Below are 20,765 nucleotides of genomic sequence, written 5' to 3' on the forward strand. Positions count from 1 at the left end.
TCCCTCTGTAGAATGTGCTCTATGCATGCTCATCCATGGTTTATTCTTCTGTGTTCGGCTGGAAGGTTCTAATGCTTGAACTAATAGGACCGTGACATTGCAAAGTGCATTAGCAGAGAAAAGATTTCTGTAAATTGGAGGAAAAGGATCATCTTTGTAAATGAATTAAATAATCAGTGCAGCCATAAACCCTGTGGTCAGATTTTTCCTTTTGGAAACAGACAATGCCAGTTTAAAGACATACTAATCGGCTTTTCCTTTGTGCAGTGATAAGGTGGGTTTTCCTGTTGAGTCTGTTCCTGCAATAAATAGAGAACTCCAAAGCCAATAATAGTATCATGTTCCTCAAAGATTAAGGGCATGGACTCTGAAAATGTGTTTTATTTGTTACTGTGCTGTAGACCTTATTTGGTAGCTGAGTATGTATCAAGGGAGTTACGTTTTCACTATACACAAAACTGTTTTCAAGAGATGAGTTTACTGTAGTATGGAAAATGTTTCTTCATTTATTTTTATCATAGTCTAAGCAGTCATCTCTTTCCTCTCTTGATGCTTAGGACCTGTCATTAAGTTTTGGTGTATGCTATTATACAGTTGCTTTTTATTTGGTTTTGGTTTTGGTTTTTTGGTTTGGTTTTTTTGGGAGGGTGTTTGTTCTGGTGTCCACTTGATGAAAGCTTCATTGCAGTAACATTTCTTGAGGATGATTACAGCAAGAAGCATTTTTTGTTAGTCTTTTTGCCTATTTGACTCTCTTCTAGTGCTTCTTATTCTTTAAGCATTGTGCTAAACTATGTTTATGATATAAAATACAGATTTTCATTTTAACTGTATTCCCCTCTCTGCTGAGCTTTGCAAAGGTAAGAAGATCATGAGCCTGACTGAAATTATTGGTTATTGCTAGAATAACAGCCTTAAGTCTGACTAACTCAGGTTTCTTTCTTAATTATTTTTGTTTTCAGAATTGGTAAAGGATTTCAAGGTGTCATGAAAAGGTGGGGATTTAAAGGTCAGCCTGCGAGCCACGGCCAGACAAAAACTCACAGAAGACCTGGAGCAATATCTACTAATGTGAGAATTCTTATTTCCTGTTTAAACGTTCTCAGTGTTTTTATAACTGCATACTAAAAATGAACAATTTCACAATATCTAGCTGCTACATGTACTCTGTGGTAGCAGAGAATCCCAGTAGCTTCAAAGGAAGTTCAGAAACCTGTATAATGAGCAATGCAGATAGCTGTTCTCTTATGCCTCAGTTTATGAATACGCATTATTTCAACTGAGCAAATTGTCATATTTTGTAGTATAGCTGAGAGGAATAGTCTTAATACTTCAAAGAGAGATCTAAGAAGCTTTTATCAGACCATTTATAGATTGGAAAAGATTTGCCCGTTATTTTACACTGCAGATATTGTACCATTCTTTGGAACCCTACTTGCTTTTGTCACCTTGCCTGGCTTGTGTAGCTGCTTGATGAACTGATTCCCATAATCTTATAGGGAATAATTCCCAAAATTTTGAAAGCTTCTAAGCATTTTTAAGCAGAGTACAGAGTCATATTTTTGTGTTTCAAACTATTAATAAAATTGGTATAAAAGCTCTTTGAGCAGATTATGTTTAAACTTTGTCCTGTTAAGGCTGTACAATATTTAGACTAAACTAAGAGGAATTTTTGCAAACTAATTAAGATCAACTGAGTCACAGTACTGAACCTGAGCTGTCTATAATTTTCTTAGAGAAATTAAAATTTAGAAAAGTATTAATAATGCTCAGAGAATAGTAAAAGCAAAAGGGCAATAGGCAATGAAGTTAGAGTAATTGAGAGTGTAAAAGCATGCATTACTGATTTACAGCCTTCAGTTTCAGCTGGAAAAAGAATTCTACACCTGGCACTTGTTTTCACTGAAGAATGTAAATATTTGAACACAGAACACTGTTTTAATAGACGATCTTCACCATTACAAAATAACCTCTCTTTTCTTTAAATTAGAATTTCATAAGCAGTAATGCTGGATGTAATTTCACAAAGTGTATAGAATGGAAAATAGTATTGGAAATGGGTAGATGAAAAAGAAACAAGATGAAAAGATGCAATAGGGGAAAAACAATGCCATGTTAGTTTTTTACTATCTAGTGTTGACCATCTCAGACATTTTTGTAATCCAGGATTTTTCAGTACAGAATCCTTTCCCTAGAACTGCATTGCAGCTGATTCCTGAAATCATGATTTTCACAAGAATTAAAAAAACGCCCAAACATTATTAATGAATAACAGAGAGGTGCAGGATACAAATCCCTTGATGACAATGTAGAATTGAAAATTATAGCACTTATTCCTGCCTTTTTTTTCCACCTTTTTAGTCCAGTTTATACCCAACCTGTCACAAATGGGATACAGAAACTAAGCAATAGCAGTGAATGGAATTAAATTAACATTTCGTTCTCAAAAATACATGCATTAAAACAGATCTGATTTACATCAGTGTGAAAATCATGGATTAGGGGGAGGAGGGCAGCTACAGTGTATCTTCATTTCAGCAGCCTTCTAGGGCAGGACTGCTCTGGAGCTCTGTGTTAGCATCCACAAGTATTTCAGGCAATAGTTCAGGCAAGTTTCCAGTTGCTGCGGTCTGTGATGTAGGTGAGAGACTTGTGTTGACAGGAATCTTAGGAAAAAAACTTTTCTTGATTTTTCACAAAGTGCAAGTATGAATGAGTACAGATTTTACTCTGAATCTATATACATTAAGTATTAAGCAAAGCTAGAATCTCTTTGTTCATATAACAGTATATGTAGCAATTTTATGATTGAGGTCAAGTATTTCAGATAACATGTAGAGTAATACCTAACCTCCAGCAGGCTGTATTTAAAATGCTCATCAGTGTTAGATTTTTTCAATATTATATTTTCAACATTGGAAATATCAGCATATTTTCTCCAGTGCTCCTCTTGCAGTTAACATGATTTTTTTTTTTGGCCTTGTTTTTATCTAGAAAGCTTCCAAAGTTTATCGCGGAAAGAAAATGCCAGGTAAAATGGGTAACGTCTATAGGACATGTTTTGGATTAAAGGTGAGTTCTGAGTATACTAGAATGTGTATAGGGTGGTTGCCTTACCAAGCAATGAACTCAGCCATGTAGCCTTGTGTTAGTGTTGTTTGAAGTCCTAACTTGATCACGACCCTTCACTTTCATTTACAAAAAAGAGATTATAGTTTCTGTCCAGATTCTGATTGGTACATTTGTACAGCAGCTCCTGGGCTATTAAAGATACTTTTCTCTGTCTCCAAAGGCAACCTCTGCAAATTGACCTCTAGTTTGCAAAAAAGTGTGCTGCTGCTGTTCTCTGTTAACTGAAACTAATTTTTTGTAGCAGAAAATGTTGTGTTCAGTTGGGCACCTCATTGAATTAAGAAATTAACAAATGCTCACAGTAACATTTTCATGAGGATATTTGTTTTATTTTGTCACCTGGATGTTCAACGGCTGTTGCTGTTAGAGGAAAAAGAGGCTTAGGAGCTCTGGTTGGTGTTTGCTGAACAAAGAGCTGCCTTACCAAATATAGCCTGATCACCCGCCCTTCAAAACTGTTACAGTCTCCTGCATGAGAAAGTTTGGCACTCAGAGTGGCATGTGAGCGAATTTTGTGACAGTTTAGGCCTTTACAGAATGTTCTTTCCCAGAGTACCACCTCCAGTTAATCAGTTTGTGCCTTACTGGACTACTGTTTGTAAAAGTGGGAATAGTCTAAACAGGGCTCAATGTCTGTTATTTTTTTCTGTCTCCTAGGTGTGGAGGATCAACACAATACATGACATTATTTATGTAAATGGCTCTGTTCCAGGTCACACAAATTGTCTGGTGAAGGTATGTTTGTTAGTTTCAACTTACTGATATTAGTGACTCCTGAACTCTTTACAAATCTCTTCTTACAAAAAGAAAAACACTGGTTGAATGCAATCTTCATTTCTTCAGTGCCATCTAGTACTGTTGAATTAAAGGGCAGTAGAATCAGCGCTGTGAAAGAGAGTGATTAGTAGGGACAGTGTGTCACACTCACTCTGAATGGCTCATTCTTAGCTTTGCCCTGGGGCTGTGCACCCACATAGTTTATGATAAACCAGCACAGTTGCTGAAACCCTTTGGTAAGTGTCTCCAGCCTACATCCATCCCCTTTGAATGCTAACTCAAGCCAGTAGCATGGCGGTGAAATTTCCAGAATATTATTTAAGGGCTGTATTCGTGAACAGAAATACACAGCAAGCACTGCTTTAGAGGTTATTCCAAGCATTCCCATATGCAGTAGCAATTACCTTTCCAAGGAGCAGTCGAGGTACAGAAGGAGACAGCAGGAATTCACAATAAAGGTCTGAGTTCCCTTTGCAATCAATATAAATATGTCAGTGCTGTTTTCTGTGTCAGTCTGCAGAATTAATTTCGAATTCTATGGAGGTTGTTTCAAGATTGTCTGTGAAAAACTGAAACAATGAAGAGTCTAATAAGTGTTCTTACAGTGTAAATAATCCACATCAAAGCAATAAAAGCGCTTCTGAGGGTTGTTTTCAAAATAGATTTTTCTTTCTAATTAGGTATATTCTACACATCTGCAAGCACAAATTACTTGGAGAAAGTTGCTTCCTTTCAGACTGAATAGAGTACAGGCTATCAAACATCTTTGCTATGAATGGTTATAAAGATTCTGATGTACATATACCTGTATATGTGATACACAGTTTTAAATCCTCAGAAGTATTATTGGGATTTAAATTATTCAGTTTTTGAAAAACTACAGAGTTCATTAAGTTCAGATGTTTTCAGTTAGTTTATTATCTTCTTTATTTTACTGTGGACATCCAGTTTCTGTTCCGTGTTTCCTAGTTGTGAATCAGAACTCCGCAGTTGCTCGGCTTTAGGTACAGCAACCCTAGCTTTCAAATAAGTGTTTTTCCCACAGAAAAATGAAGTTTATTCTTCTTTCTCTCATTGAAAATAAGGCCTTTTTTTCTGAGTGCGGTATTTCTAAACTGCTTTGGTTGTAAGGTCCAACCTAAGCCTTTTCCCTCCCAAGATAGTGAAAATTGGTTAACAGATGGCCATGAGACAAGTAGTTTTCAGGACAACTGCAAAATTACTGGGCATTACATCAATTATATAGAATTAAGACTGTAGCTTGGCTGGCTTTTCATCCTTGTATTGGACCAAATGACCCCTTCTCCAACTGTGTCCCATTTTTCAAATCCTGAGACATGAACCTGGTTGCTGTTAGTCTGAGGTTTAAATAAGTGGGAATCTGTTGCAGGATGTTAGTTTTAAATTATAAGTATACAAACAAAATAATGTAGCTGAAAAACTGAGAAACATTTGATGCCCAAACTGTATTCTTAATTCTTAATAGTACTCTTAAGCAAGAGTTAATTGTTGCAAAAGATTGTGCATCTTGTTATCCTAGTCATGCTGTTAAAATCCACATTTACAGTGGCCCTGCTTGGTGGCAAATGCACATACATATCTCAGAATTTTATCTGTAAGAATACAGCACTTTATGAAACCACTAACACTCTGAATACAGTACCTAGTTCTTCTAGATCATAACTTTTATTCTAACTACACTCAGTAAATTTATTTTTTTATTTCTGATTTTCAGTGAGTTAAGAAAGCAAACATTTATTAAACACCTGTAATATAAACTATTTTTAATAGCAAAGCTGTGTGTGTTAATACCACATATTCTTATGTACTCCTTGAAGATCTCATTTGAACAAATCGATGTCCCCTTGCTGATCAGATATTGTGCTCACTTCTTGGAGAAGAGCATACGTGCTTTCTGTCACGATTTGGTCACTTTCACCTTTTTGTTTTACCTTCTCTTTTTCTTTATTCAGTTGTTACTCTTGTCTAGGCTGGGAAGCATCCCCGTTAACACCTTGGATTTACTGGTTTTGTTCTGAAAGCAGTCCTGTTAGCTTACAAAAATCCTTGAGGCAACAGCACTGCCACAGTCAACAGCCCTGTTAACAGGAGATTGCTGGGCCAAGCCACCGAGTATAAGCGGTAAAACTACCGTGTTGACATCTGCAATGTCAAGAGGATCATGGGCTTGGACTGCTGTAGCAGTCTGCTGCATACCATTTAAGTGCCTGCCATGTCCAGGAGTCATTTCTGTTCAGTTCACTCACCACGGATGATGATTGGAACTTTATCCTAAAACCAAAAGTTAAAATGGCTCATTAGTTTTTTTTCAGGTAAACTTAGTCCATCAGTATTAACTAAGTGGCACAAGGCACTTTTCTGTCTGCTTTACTAATCCTTATACAGGATGTCTACAATATCAGAATCTGTATTAATTTTATCTGTAAGTTACCGATATATAAAACGTTTCAAGTCATAGTTATCTACAATTTAGAAGTCCAGGTATCTTCGAGTATACATTTTGGCAAATGCATTTCAGAGTTGCAGCTAATTAAGGGTTAAGGATCCATGGGAAGAATGAGGCTTTTCTTCCCTTAGAGCTCCTTGATTAACATAATAAAATATTTGAAAGATCTTGACCAAAATGCTCCAGACTCAAACTTTCATGATATTTAATAATAAATAACACTGTTTGAGATAAAGGCACAGCAGTAGGTATTACTGCTATTAAGAAATAGATTTCTAAAAATTGTCTCCACTCACGTATTTGGAGATTATAGGCAGTATGTAGTCAGAAACAGTTTATTCCAGTTCCTTGAGCTGGTGAATCCATTGTGTGGGTTTTTTTCTTGCATAAGCCATATGAGTTACATGTATTAATTAATTTTTTCCCTTATATTTTCAAACACATTGCTGAAGAGTAGAAAAAGCTTTAATTATAAAATCAGGCAAAGCAATACTATTTGACATCTGTTCTTTAATTTCTGGTTTTTCTTTCTCCATTTAATCTTGCTGCATTTATCTGTGGTGTTTTTAGCTTGTCTTATGCCTTTCTTCCAGAATGTTTTCTTATTTGTCTTATAGACATTGACTTCAATATGTTGCTGTATATTTGTTTAGATCTGTAGCTGGGGAGAGGAATTATGGGATATTAGCATTTGTAATTACTATTCATTCCACTAAATACCTGCCTGTAATTAAGTAGGACTAATGTCTAGGGAAATTGAATCCGTCTGTCTTTCACAAGAAGTGAAATATTGCGTAACACTTCTCTCTTTATGTGCCTCTAAGAGGAAAACATTTGTGTTCAGTAACCACTCTGTGTTGCTTGGTAACCATTAAAACCACAGTGCACCTTTAAAGCATATATTTATTTTGTATGTTGTATTTTTGGAAACTTAGTACATCAGCACTGTATTCAGACAGAGATGAAGCACTTAAATTTTTCAAGTTTCATTTTCAGCAGAATACTAGGATTGATGGATTTCTGGTTTAATGAGAAGTCAGTTTTCATTTGATATTGCACACTGAAGCATGCAGGTAAATAACTGACATAAGTAATATTTCTACCCAACTGGAGAACTAATGAAAAAAGTTTGGATTTCTTTCTCAATTTCAAGGTCTAATAAAATTAAGAAATTTTGACAGTGTGCTAGAATGCATGGAATTTTTCTGTTACAGGAGTAACATTGCAGAGAAAGCATTTGTAAGTTAGTGTGGTTTGCCTATCAAGATAGCCTACCTCAGGTAACACCGGTTTCCTTCTGGTGTGTCTTCTTAGATCACAGGGCCTATAGTTCCCATCTGTAATAGTTTTTTCTTTCCAAAGTTTATGGCTCTGGATTTATTTCCCAAGTATAGTACCAAAAATTCTCTCTTCTGTCATTCAAGAGAGAAGCACAAGATTTAATTCCCTTTTTAAGTAGTTTTTTTTTTGCCTTATAATGGAGAGTGTGCAGTGGTATGGTATATTATAATTCAGGATGTTACAGTTTATCTTTGATAATGTTTTATAACTGTCTTAATTTTAAGGCAGCTGGTTTTCTTAGGACATTCAGTGTTGACCACTTTGAGTATATCACTTGTAGTGAAAGCCGAAATTCTGGCAAATCTTGTAACCCATAGGAGTTGCTTAGCAAGTTAGATACTGAACTGGCCTTTTTGTATGCTAGACCTGAGTTAAATTGAAGTATACAGTTGCTTTATAATGTTCTGCTTGAGCTAATAACTTAAGTCTTGAGACTGCTTTTTCATTCAGCTTTTTTTTTTTTTTTTAAGAAAAGTCTGTAGTGATTCACATCCTACTTGTTTTGTATCACACTTTCCAATATTACTGTATTGTGTTTCTAGCTGTTCATGCCTGAGTTGGGTATACTCTGATCAAGTTGAGGACACGCAGAAATAGCATGATACCTTCAGTTCTTTCATCTTCCCTGTTCTATACCTTGTGTTCCATGGATAGAGTTGTGTGGAGGTTTGAGGGGTTTTTGTTTGGTTGGGGGTTTTTTAAGACAAAATAAGGCTGGTCTGAAATGGATACAGTTCTTGCATTAAATTTTCTGTCTAGGTTCAAAAATAATAGAGAAGCTGAGGAGAATATTTCTAATCTTTTTTTATATTTAAGCACATTTTTCTGTTTCACAAACAAATTCTTTGCTGTGGTTGCTTACGCAGCCTGAAGCCCTGTTGAACTACAACTGTGAGTTGTGACTTAAGCATCAACTTTTGGTGCTTGTTTAAGACAATATGGAGTCTTTTGTGGTCATAGATTTCTGAATTTGCGTTTGTTTATACTACCCATTATGCCGTCAGTATAGGGGACATGCATATGTCCAGTCTGTTAATTTTATCTGCAAAACCCTTTATGACTGTTCAGAGATTTAGTTACAAAACCCCAACCAGCTCCAATTTCAGCTTTCTCTAATATTTTATTAATAAAAAGACTATACACTATGTATCATCTGTCTGTAGTATAGTGTACTATAATATACTATAATATAATATTACTATTAATACAGCAGTTGAGTAAGCCAAGCATTTATGGTATATTGAATTATACAGTGAATGCTTTTATGGATTGTAATAACCAGCTGGACTACCAGCCTGATTCCTTCTGTGAGTGAGAGCTAAATTCACTGGATTTTAGTAACACAGAGCATGAAAACTTAACTTAATCCTTTATTAGGGCTGTTCTCCGGAGGTTACAAGGAGAACAGGAAGAGCTGTGCTGGGTCACCTGTACTTCTTTACTGTGTACATGCTTATGCAAACAAGTGTAGCTCTTGCTACTGCATGCCATTGGGCCCCTTTATACTATTGTGAAGTTACTGTGCAGGAATCTGAGGTATTAGATACAGGTAACCTTTGGTATTGTTGCCGTGGTATTTTGGTGCTGAAAAAAATCTCCAGAGCAGTTAATTAGGGGTGAGATAAGAAAGGGTTTATTTGCCAAGGCAGTAGATGTTACACGACGCGCGCAGGCCGTGCCTGAGAGGTTACATTTTATAATACCATCCATCCAATCCCAGATGTGTCCACCCTGTGGCCTTTACTCTGGTCTGTCCCGGGTCCACCCCCTTAAAATGGGTCTGGGGTGTATTTCGGGACCCCTTATTCATCCCATCTTCAGAGCACAAAGGGTACATAGTTACCTAATTCTTGACCGTATTCTGTGGTTTAGGCCCTGATATGCTGTTCTGCCAACAATCTAGGCCTTGCCTTGAGAAGAGACTAAACATTTCTGCTGTATTCAGAAGTAGGATTGATATGGGGAGCATAGAATGGGGTAAGAGGGTTAAGGAATGTATAAACAAGGGTACTGGTGAAAGGGAAAGGGACAAGGGACAAAGAAGGGAGGGGTTTCTGCTTTTAAAACCTACTTATAAAACTTACAAGTCTTACAAATATTAGAAAAATAAAAAAACATTAGGGGCTTAAGGCATCAGTATGCTGCACCCTTCATAAATGTAAAGGGAATCATTCAGTAAATCTCTTGAGAAGACACGTAATTCATACTGTGTTTTAAGTTGCAAATCGGTACTTTCAGATGTAAAATGAAATCGAGTTGTTCCTTTTAATAGGAATAATAATGATAATATCTGATAATATCTAATTCTTGAAATTTACAAGGGAGAAAGAGGGATGTTCTTTCAGTTTGGTAGTGATGCTCTAAGGTGGTGCTTTTTTGCTTTAAATTTTATTTGAAAGCAATGAATGTAGAAGAAGATGGGAAAAGAGCAGTAGTTTTCACCAGTCAAAAGAAATACTGTGTCAATTATACTAGTCAAAAGAAAGAGCATATGAAAAGGAAACCATTTTAACATCAGATATGGCCTGTGCTTCTGGGGTCTGTCAAGCTTCTGAGGAGTTTGGAAGGGTAAAATGCAAGGGTATTGTACTCCTGTGAAAGCAACAACGGTTTGTTGAAAATGCTTCATGAGAACATTAAAACTATTTTAAGAATTCTCCTTATCACACAAGAGGGACTATCTCTAAAATGTCCCTTGACATTAATATGCCATTAATATAATGTTAAGTCTGCACAGAAATCTTACATTTATTTAGGTAAACTAATGCAGGACTAAAATTAGACTGTTGGATTTGCCTTCAGTTGAGAGCAGATGTCTTGCTTCAAAATCCTGTCATAAAAAATTATTTTAAGAAAGGGAGGAAAAACAAGGAGGAAAACAAACATTTCAATTCCTTTCATTTTCCAGGTGTCCAAAACTGCCTGTAATGAGATAGCCTGTATGTAACAACACATATTATTTCATGATGAAAATCATCAAAAGTAACAAAAAGTCTTCTTAATACTTCCTGACATAGAGACCATGGGGCGGTTTGCTGTTGATAGAGAAGGCTTATGGTGTGTCATAGGATTAGAGAGTAAAAGAGAAAGGGGCAAGGGTGATAACTGGTGAAGTTACTAAAACATGTTTTCATATAGTAAAAGAAACAGGCACAACTTACTGAAAGGGAAGGATGATATCTCTGAAGATGCCATCCTTCAGATGGCATTGTTGAAGCTGTCTGTGTTTCTTCTGAACTCACTGCTGCTGGAACTGTTGTAGTAAAGGTCTTTGGACTTGGGCCTCAAAGTTTATTCCATCTAGCTATGTAATGTAAATTGGGAACTGGAGGTACTTAAGTAGTTCTATGTGGCAGTTTACAAGTGAATAGAGAATACTTTTATAGGGAGGTGTCTGGTAGAAGAGGAATGATCTATTTGAGAAGTTACTTAGCCATGCTAACCAGTACAACATGTTGAGCCCTTCGTCTCCTCGTTCTTAGCAAAAAGTTTTCTTTTGTTTATCAAGCCTGCACTTAGAAAACTGTTGGAACATTGAATTTATTGTACACTTCATTTGCAGGAATCCTCATGGACTGTGAGAAAGGCTCAAGTAATAGCAGATATGAATCTGGGAAATAGAGTGTTGTCAAAACAGAGCTTCCAGTGGGCATAAAATAGTTTTATTTAATTTTTGGCATAAATCATAATTGTCCTATGTGAGGTTTTTGTCCAACCAAGTAAAAACAAGCTTCCTGTTTTTTAAAAACCCACTAAAAAACTAAAAGGAAGAGCTTATCTTCTCTATAGTAAAATTTTTCTCTAATCTATTTGTACTTTTTTTTTAATCCACTTGAGTATAGTGGCTGAAAGGGATTATTACAGCTTGCAAGGAAGATCATTTGTAACAATATAGAAACGAAGAATTTAATTTTAAGTAAAATTTCATTGCTCAAGAATTTGTAGCTCTTTTTTTTCTTCAGAGATACCAGCTTTCTATCTGCTACTGCAGACAAACTGCTTTTTGCTGATAATTCTAGCTACTAATTTTCTTCAGAGATTGGAGTTTCAGGGGCTAGATTTTAAATCTTTCCACATGTAGAGAGGTCAGTAAAGGAAAGTAATTTCTCCGTGGCACCACAGTTCTTGGAAATGAACTGTCTTAAAGGCTCGTGTTTGACAAACTTGGGTACTGATTCCTGGCTGAAGAATTTTAGATGCTTAATTCAGCTCTGTGGTAGCCAGAGGAATTGAATACAGCACATGCACATATCTTTGCAAAATTAGTTACCATAATTAGTTTGCATCATACATACAAATGCGTGTCTTGGTTGTTGAAGAGGTGATTACACTGCATAAATATAACTTGGTATGTCACGTAGGAAAGTACTGTGGGATACAAGCACAGTTTAAACAAGCCATATTTTTATTTTAATAACATTTTAAAATATTGACCAATGAATTCATGAGAGTAGGTTTTGATTCTCTCACTGTTACAACAAATTCTCTTTGTTTTGTTTTTATTTAGTTTTGTTGTTTTTTTAACAAACTCCTTAAGGATGGGTACAGAATGTTAAATTCAATAGCTGTGGTTGGTGTTAAAATAGATGATGATTATACGTGGAATTCTTTAAACAAGTGCAATGTGAATGCTCCTGGGTTTTTTCTTATGCATGCAAGCCGAGTTCTTTAATTTCTAGTGTATCACTGTCTGAAAGTCTTCTGTAAGATTTATTAACTCTACCCTTCTCCTTCCTGCTTTTTAGGTCAGAGATAGCAAATTGCCTACTTGCAAGGAATACAATAAAAACCCTCCGTTCCCTACGTTTTTTGCTGATGGAGATGAAAAACTACCAGAAGACCTTTTTGATGAGGAAATCTTCCAGTTCACGGATCCATCTGTCACGTATACATAATGTTCTTCACATCTTTGAAAACACAGTTTTCAAACACAGTTTCGTTATTTTCATGAACTTTGCAATTCTGTACGAAAGAAAACCTATGAATTGCAGTCTGGCCAACTGACTTAAACACTTCAGATATTGCCATTTTGGTCAGGTGATCGGATTTCCCACCATCAGTTTCAAACCTGTACTTAAAGCAACCGGTGAATCTGAGGGACAGTTGTAAAGCACACCAAATAGCATGTCTTCAGTGAGCTTTTGTCCTTTGCCTCAGGCTGTGAAAACTTACTCATTTCTGAAAAACTGTTGTTTTGAGATGGTTCCAGTTCATTTTCTAAATGCTAACAAACTCTGTTTCTTTCTTAAGTAAAGTATTCTGGGCAACTCTGATCAATCAAAAAACGTTCCAAATCTGCCTTAGCATCTAGGGGAGGAGATGTGTGGGGAGAGGAGGCGGGGGAGATCTGTGAAGAATAATCCAAAATAAAACAAGAAAACACATTGCTCTGCAGCAGCACAAGCTTGTTTTGCTTCCTTCTTTTCACCAGAGCTCTTTTTCTTCTTTTGCTTTAACGTTGTGTTGAGTTAATGGTAGCAGATACCCAACAAATTTTCTAGAGGGAGGGTGATGCTGGCCATGTGTAGGGTGAGGGGGTGTTCGGATGGGAAACGTTCAGTAACAAAGCAGCACTAAGACTGCAGGGGCCACCTGTTTGTCATCTTTGCTAACAGCTTGTTCTGAACTTCGCAGAGGGTCCCTTGAATGCTCTCTGGAGAAATATCTCCACGCCTACCATTGTCTCTGTATTGGATTCTTAAGCTGTTACAGGAGAGCTATTACTAAGAAAGCAGGTAAAATGTGAGGGATTTGTCTTAATGATAGTGCTCATTTTTCTTCTACCTGACCTTTCAGTAGTAGCTGGAGTCATTACACTCCTTTTATTTTTCATCTTGTGTGATTTACTATTTATAAGTTTGATCTTTTGAACTCTGTAAATCCTCTCACCTACAGCAGTAAGTACCTGCCTGTCTGTACCATCTGAGCACTTACAAGTCCTACAGTAGTTCAAGAATTTACATACGAATTACCATTAATACTGTGGCAGTGCTTCAACACAAGACATCAAATACCTAAAGTAAATGAGATTTCTCAAGACCTTACTAATACTACCCAATTTAAAAGGTGACATCCATACCTTTGTAGTGACTTCCAATCACTAAAGATGTTTTTTTTTTTGTGATTGCTTGAAGAAACCACATGCCATCTTATAAAAGCTCTGTATAGCTGCTGACTTGTAGTAGACTGAGAGTGATCATTAGAGACTGTAGTATGGAAATATGAACTGGTGTATATCTGCATTGTAGGCTATCCTCTTTGCTCAATTCAGTTGAATATAAAATGTGATTCAAATAAGTGCACCAGAATGCTGAAGAAACAGCAGCCCCTTCATGCTTCCCCTTCCCATCAGTCACACCAGTTCTGCAAGCGCAGACAACACACACACAGCACACGTGATGCAAAAAGCAGGTAGCAAATACCAAGTGGGGTGTTGTGTTTTGGCTGTGATACCAGTAGTGAGTGACACCTCTCACCTGTTTCAGATAGTTGCTGTTTCCTGGGGAGCAGATTGGTTTTCAATCTCCTGATTGCAAAATAGATTTTTAAAGTTGCAGCTTTTCAAGTTTGCTTGTTGTGGAACACATGTAAATCAGGGAGTGTCCAGATATGTAGCCCACTGTTCTGCTCTGGTTTAGGGGATAATTCTGACACACACATGCTTTCCTTGAGGAGCTTTGTTGTTGGTTTTTTGTTTTACTTGGTAATTGATCCTGGACTATGACAGAGATGACCATACAGAGAGATATCTTTTCCCATTTGGTTTCTCAGCCAGAATATCCTGGATGTGGGATCCTCTCCTGTGACTAATTGTATTTTGGGTTTGCTTTCAGCGTATGCCTTGCAAAGTCCAAAGAATCAATTGTGAACTCAAAGGGTTTATAAAAGTAAATCAAGGTGAGCTCTGTATCAGGTATTATTTCAGTGTGAGGGGAAAATTGACAACGTACTTCAATTCCAGTTTCTTTGGTAAGAGAATAACTTCTCCCTTTTTGGATTAAACAGTGACATTCCAATGATCTGTTCACGTTACTTTTTAGATTCATTGTCCAGGAGATGACTGCAGTCATTCAGGGAATTCTGTACTTAATGTTGCCTTCCCTTTGTTCAGTTTTAAAATTTCTGTTGAAACCTATATACTGTCAGAGTAGTCTTTTCAGTTTTGCTTTTGAAATGCATGATGGGTGTGAGCCATATGATTTTTTCAGATGCTGCTTATGCAGGTCTCTTTTTTTGTTGAGGTGTGCAAGTGAAACATTTTCCATCTTAGTTTATCAAGAGTGCTTGAACACCAAAGACAAGAGCTGTCATAGCTCAGGTAAAGACTGATGTCCCAAAGGTAAGTATTTTCAGTAGAGCAAATGCAGTGAGATGGATAAGATCTGTCAATGTGAGTTCAGAGTAGTGCAATATAGATTGGAACATAAACATCCATTAGACCTGTTCTTCCATCAGGCGCTGAAAGGCTTATAGTGTTTTGTATTTAATTTTCCTTATGCTCCCCATCTCTGTTTACTGCTTTCCTGACTAACGAAGGGACTTGGAGCCAGAGAAAGGCAGGCTGAATTTATTTCAAGGAGCAAAACTGTTCAGAAGTGTGTAATGGCACCAAATGCTTTAAGCCCATCTACAAATTTGTTCTTAGAAAAGGATGCTTGATGAACTATTTTTAGACATTATCAAAGGTGCTGGAGCTGAGTATTCTTCTTCAATGTGGCTGAAGGTTGTGGCTAATCGAGCAGATGTGCTTTTAAGAGTCATGTAAAAGCAGAGAAAAGTAGGCAAATATCAGGTCCTCATGTCTCAGATGAGCCAGCAGTTTCTCATACAAAAGGATGTGTTAACTTTACTGAAAAGGCAAACTAAGGGCTCTGTTGCAAGTAGATACCTGTGTGTTTTGTTGCTGTGTCTTGAGTAATGAAAGTTTAGAGCCGTCAGGCAAGCAAGAACAGCAACAATAAAAATAAGTTCTTATTCCATATTACCTGTAGATTATTAAAGAAGAAGGACCTGAACGTGTAACCAGGAGTCTGAATCCTGTAGGACAACATCCTATGTTGCAGTCTGGCTGAGGAAGTAATTGTTGGCAAGCTCTATTACCACAACTTGTGAAGACTGCCAGAGGTCTCCCCAGAGACTTCTCATCTTCAGGCTGAACAACCCCAGCTCTCTCAGCCTATCTCCATAGTGCTCCATGGTGCTCCAGCCCTCTAAGCATCTTTATGGCTTTTCTCTGGACTCGCTCTAGCAGTGAGTTCTGTGCCCTTGTGGTGGTGTGGGTGAGGTGCTGAGCTGGGGTTTGCATGTCCAGGAGCTCGGTACACCCTCCTTAGGCTGTTCTGTTTGTTTGGGTTAGTGGGGTGGTTTTAACATCACTAACATGCTCCTTTGGAGGAGGATGTAGGGTTAAGCTTTAGCTGTACCTGTGGCTTTATGGCATGACTGCTCTGAAAAATGAATTCTCTTCAATAATAACCCCTCTCAGTGGTTCTGTAGTAGTACATGAATAAACAGTGTCAAGCTTACAATATAAGTTGAAAGTAAAAAGACAGCAGGAAGAGGAAATCAAAACACTCGTCTATCACTTGACAACATAATTGCAGTCATTGATGATAAACAAGGAGAGTTTATTTCTCTTCAAATACAATACTTTTACGTACCATTGCTCTGTCATTATAGGAGACCAATAAACATTTTTGTTTACCATTTTCACTTCATGTGGAAAAATGTCTTTTATTCTGTTACCATTTAACAAATACTATTCCGGTAAACTGAAGGGATGACTAGAGTTTGCATGTAAAAATTCTGCCTTCCTTACTGTTTCCTTACGGAATTCTGGAAGTCCTGGAGGACTTTGATGATCTTATAGGTCTTTTCCAACCTTAATGATTCTATGATTGGAAGAAAACTGAACAAGATGTAAACTGTGAGGGGGTCTGACCTGTGTAACCCACCTGCCTCCGCGATGCCCGGCAGCTGTGAGCCCGACACCCCCAGCCAGAGGTTTTGCACTGGTAGGATGATGCCAGCCCTGCACACAGGGCTCTCCTGTGATGCCAACTACTTACTATTTAAAGGAAATTGCTGGCCCCATCCTAGGGTGCCTCATAAAGTCTGGCTAATAGAGAAGTCCAATAACCACAGTGAGGACAGTGGTGGGGTTCATTAATTTTAGCAGTGCTGTGTCTGTAGCTATCACTTGGCTTGGATCATTCTCCTGATTTATGTCATTCCCCCATCTCCTTGAGATTTCATGTGAGGAGTGCCTTGGTTTCCTAACTGTAAGCATTACTTGTATACAATGTCTTCTCATAATTAGCTCCTGTGCCCTTCAGTGCACAGGTAGTGCTTATTAATTGCCTTTAATGAGCATCTCTCACCTGCAGCAAGTTGCCCTGCTCTGTTGCACACCTTAGCATGTAGCATAGTGTAGTATGATTTATTTATATAACATGCCTAAGGACATTTAGCAGCTGTAAAATGATGCATAAATGTTGACCTTGGTCTTGAGTATTTACTGGTTTTGGAGACAGCATGGAGGAAGGGAGGAATTCCTCTGGGGGAGGAGTTTAAGTTGATTGCACGTAGCCTTAATGCTATCACACCAGAAAAAGAATTCATTTCAGTTGGTGCAATTCTGCTGTTCCTGAAGTGTGGCAGCAAAACAGATAGACAGATGGCAGCTCTTCCTGAGGAGTATGTACAGCCAAGTTATGGTATCAGGTAGGAAAGGGGTACATAAGGACTGATAGTCTCTAAATAATTGCAGCCTGCTGACTTACCTCATGCAGTACCCAGAAAGACTGGGTGTGATATGACACTAGTTCAGTCCCCAGCCATTCTGTCGGTGCACTCTTCCTTGCACGTCTTCCCCTGGTTTTACAGAAGTGTGTGTGTGGTAGGTGTGAATTTGCCGAATGGAGTGGGCATCACAAGGAAGTTTTCCAGCAGCATCATAACATCCTAGTTCTCTCTGTCTCACTTCCCTCATTCCAATAGGCTATTACATATGGGGTCCCACCTGTGTGAATGGTTGATGAGCCATGGACTCATTTCTGTTTGAATGCTGAAGACCTGAGGTACATTCTTACTTTCTGTGATTGCAGTGACACCTAGCTACTGCCCGTGATGAATTAAAAATCACTGCTTGTGAATAATTTCATTTGGGGGTTAAATTAATGTTCCCTTTCATGGCAGTAACTTTGAGCACTAGAACAGAACCCAGAAGAGACAGTCAGCTGAGGAAACAAGTGCAGTTTTCAGTATGAATGCAGAAAATGGCTTGAATTATTTGCTGTAATCTAATGAGTTTACGCTGGAGATGGAGCCTTCTGTGCTGTGGTGCTTATTGCTGCTTCTCAAATTCCTGTGTGTAAAATTTTCTGGCATAAACTGTACATACTGAAGTCAAATCATGCACAAATCCAGGTTGGGGGTTTTGGAAGGGGCAGGACTGCAAGGGGATGCAAAACAACAAAAAATTGACTTAAACCAATTTCATATCATTAAAGTCGTGCTATATAATTTCCTTCACATTTCCCTGGGTGACACAGTCTTAGAGTCAGCTAAGTCAAGTTTTCATCTGTTTTCATCTGCTTCCTCATGTCCTTTCTAAGTAGTACAAAACCTTTAAAAACATGTTTTTTTCAAAACCTTGCAGAGGGTCCCTTGGCAACCTGATACTCTATCAAAAAGCAGTATGACTCATTTTCATAGACAAGATAGTAATTTTATAGAAGTTTCTTTTTTTATTTCTAGAAGATCAAGAGGAAAGATTAACATTGCTGAAGCAGAGTCTTTTCTTCATGTGGCCTCTTCTGAAAGTGATGTTCCACAGATTCTCACCAAATAGTGCATGAAACCTTTTGTTGCTCCTTGCAGTAATGAGCTTGCAGCACAAATTACAGTTTTGGTGCCTCAGTCTTGCTTAATATGTGTGTGCGCAGCACCACACAAAATATGCATGAAAATTTGCAATGGACAATGAAACATTTATCACACGGTGCATAGTTCAAAATCATGATGCCTTTTTCTGCAGTGAGCAAGAAAGGCATTTTTGTCCCCTGGTTTATTCTCAGATTGCACCACCTCTTTCCGAAGGGAGATTTTTTTGCAGGAGCTTCCACGTTCTTCCTTAGGCTAGCCTGAAATTTTCCTTTATTTGGCCTGAAAGTTTAGAGCTGCATATGGAGAAATAGCCTGATAGAAAAGAAACCGATTTTGTTTTGCTTCCCTCATCTTCCACTTCCCTTGATCACAGGTCGAGAGAGAAGCGCTTTCCCTGTATGCCACTTAAAGAGAAAATCAGTTGTTTTCTGTGGAATTGCCAGTTGGTTTGTAAGCTGCTATTTCACCCTCACAGAGAAAGTGCTGTGAAATGTTCTTTGGCTCTTTGTCACCCTATGTTGGATCCATAAGGCCATGGCTCTGAGGCCAAAGGTTATCAGCCTGCAGGCACTGCAAGCGCCACAGACAGAATGTTTCAAGCCTTGTTATACAAAGCTATTGGACAATTTAATGATGCTGGTGCTGAAGCCTACCTGTTATGGGGTGCACTGAGGACACTTGCCCACCCTGATCGTACACACAGAATGGAAGGAGTTTCAGGGGGGCTTTGTTTTCTCATGCTATTGAAAAGCCAAGAAGTGCTTTCGGAAGCAGTTTGCTAAGTACTCTGCACAGTGGCTCTCAGAGCTGTGAATTTTTACCATCTCTGAGTTAGTAGCTGAATAATCCAAACAACACAAAGGTGTGTGCACTGAGTGTGTGTACGTGCCTGTCCTTCAGCGCTTGCTGTTTGTTCATTTCTGATCAGCAGACTCAGTGACAGGCTTTCAAGCATCGCCTGTTTACAGTTCAGTGCAACTGCTCCAGTTGGTGAAAGTCTGCTCTCTGCACTCTTTGAAGGAAGAAGAAAAATCCTGAAACTTCAGCGTAGACATGTAAGCAAAAGCATTGGCCTTCTTCCCTGTTGTACATCCCCCCAGTCAGATCTACTATGTTTACTGATGTCCAAAATATGTGCTTTGATGTGAACAGAAAACTTGCTTTTGTCTGGAATGCAGACTGTGTCAGACATATCATCAAGTGGTGTCATCTGTTTGTATTGAAGCCAGTGCTTTAACTGGTCAGCTTCTCTTAATCACTTAATGAGGTTTATTGTGGATGATCAAAAGTAACTGAATGTTTTCAAGCACAGAGAGATTTTGAAAAAGTTTCATAGTTATTAAATGTCAAGTTAAAATAATTGCCATTTTATAAACTTGTATCTTATCTGTTAATTCATATGTAAGAAACCTAATGAATTACTAGTGCCTAGTTATTCAAAAGTATTTTTACAACCAGACCCTTATCTTTCCAAATGCTATTATGTGTCTTTAAATTTATACTAGTAAGTAGTGGCTTCAAGAGAGCACAAGTCTGTGAGATGTCACTATACTGATTTATCCCACAGCCTGTGGAGTTTAAATGAAACTCGACCTACGACAAGTGTGTGTGAGGTCCTGGAGAAACAGGGACTGCTAAGAAAGGGTTTTGAAAGACAAGAGAGTAAACACCTGACAGCTGAGGACTGGGCACCTTTTAGAGCTGTGCTGCACTGAGAGCAACATACCTAAAAACTGATGGAGAGGGATGAGGGAGTGAGGAGGAAGATGTGCATAAGAAGCTTGAGGAGCCCAGCATTGCAGGCACTGGGGACATGGTGTGGTGATGAGCAACTGAGGAATTTGCAGAGAAGCAGTTCTGATAGTTCTGACAGGAGAGAGGCATGGATTCGTGCTACAGGTTGGTAGGAACAAGGGAAGAGACTGTAAAACCAGGACGGACATGAGTAGTAAATCTAGGAAGTGTTTGTCGCTAAAGACTGTGTTAAAAGGATCCAGCTTGGGCGTCGTCTGAGAGCGCAACCTTACGAAATCAGATAGATGAACTCCCAGGAGGGCAAGGTCAGAGGAAGATGGAGGGGATAAAGATGCCCCACACATGTGGTGAGCCTGCTTTAACCCAGCTGAAAAGATAAGCAACCCTCTTGAAATCAGAAATTCAG

General features: G+C 38.1%; 1 protein-coding gene across 1 annotated transcript in view; it reads left to right on the forward strand.

Annotated features, from left to right (window-relative positions):
• The window catches only part of MRPL3 (mitochondrial ribosomal protein L3), a 29,526-nt gene extending 16,409 nt beyond the window's left edge, over positions 1-13,117 (forward strand). Inside the window, exons 8-11 of the mRNA XM_029961756.1 lie at positions 963-1,071; positions 2,995-3,072; positions 3,790-3,867; positions 12,463-13,117. Coding sequence (XP_029817616.1) covers positions 963-1,071; positions 2,995-3,072; positions 3,790-3,867; positions 12,463-12,612 — 415 coding nt within the window. The 3' untranslated portion in view covers positions 12,613-13,117. The remainder of the gene's footprint in view (positions 1-962; positions 1,072-2,994; positions 3,073-3,789; positions 3,868-12,462) is intronic.
• The last annotated feature ends 7,648 nt before the right edge of the window (positions 13,118-20,765 follow it).

This window comes from Manacus vitellinus, unplaced genomic scaffold (assembly GCF_001715985.3).
Source record: "Manacus vitellinus isolate BGI_N305 unplaced genomic scaffold, ASM171598v3 scaffold_3_pilon, whole genome shotgun sequence".
NCBI classification, from domain to species: domain Eukaryota; kingdom Metazoa; phylum Chordata; class Aves; order Passeriformes; family Pipridae; genus Manacus; species Manacus vitellinus.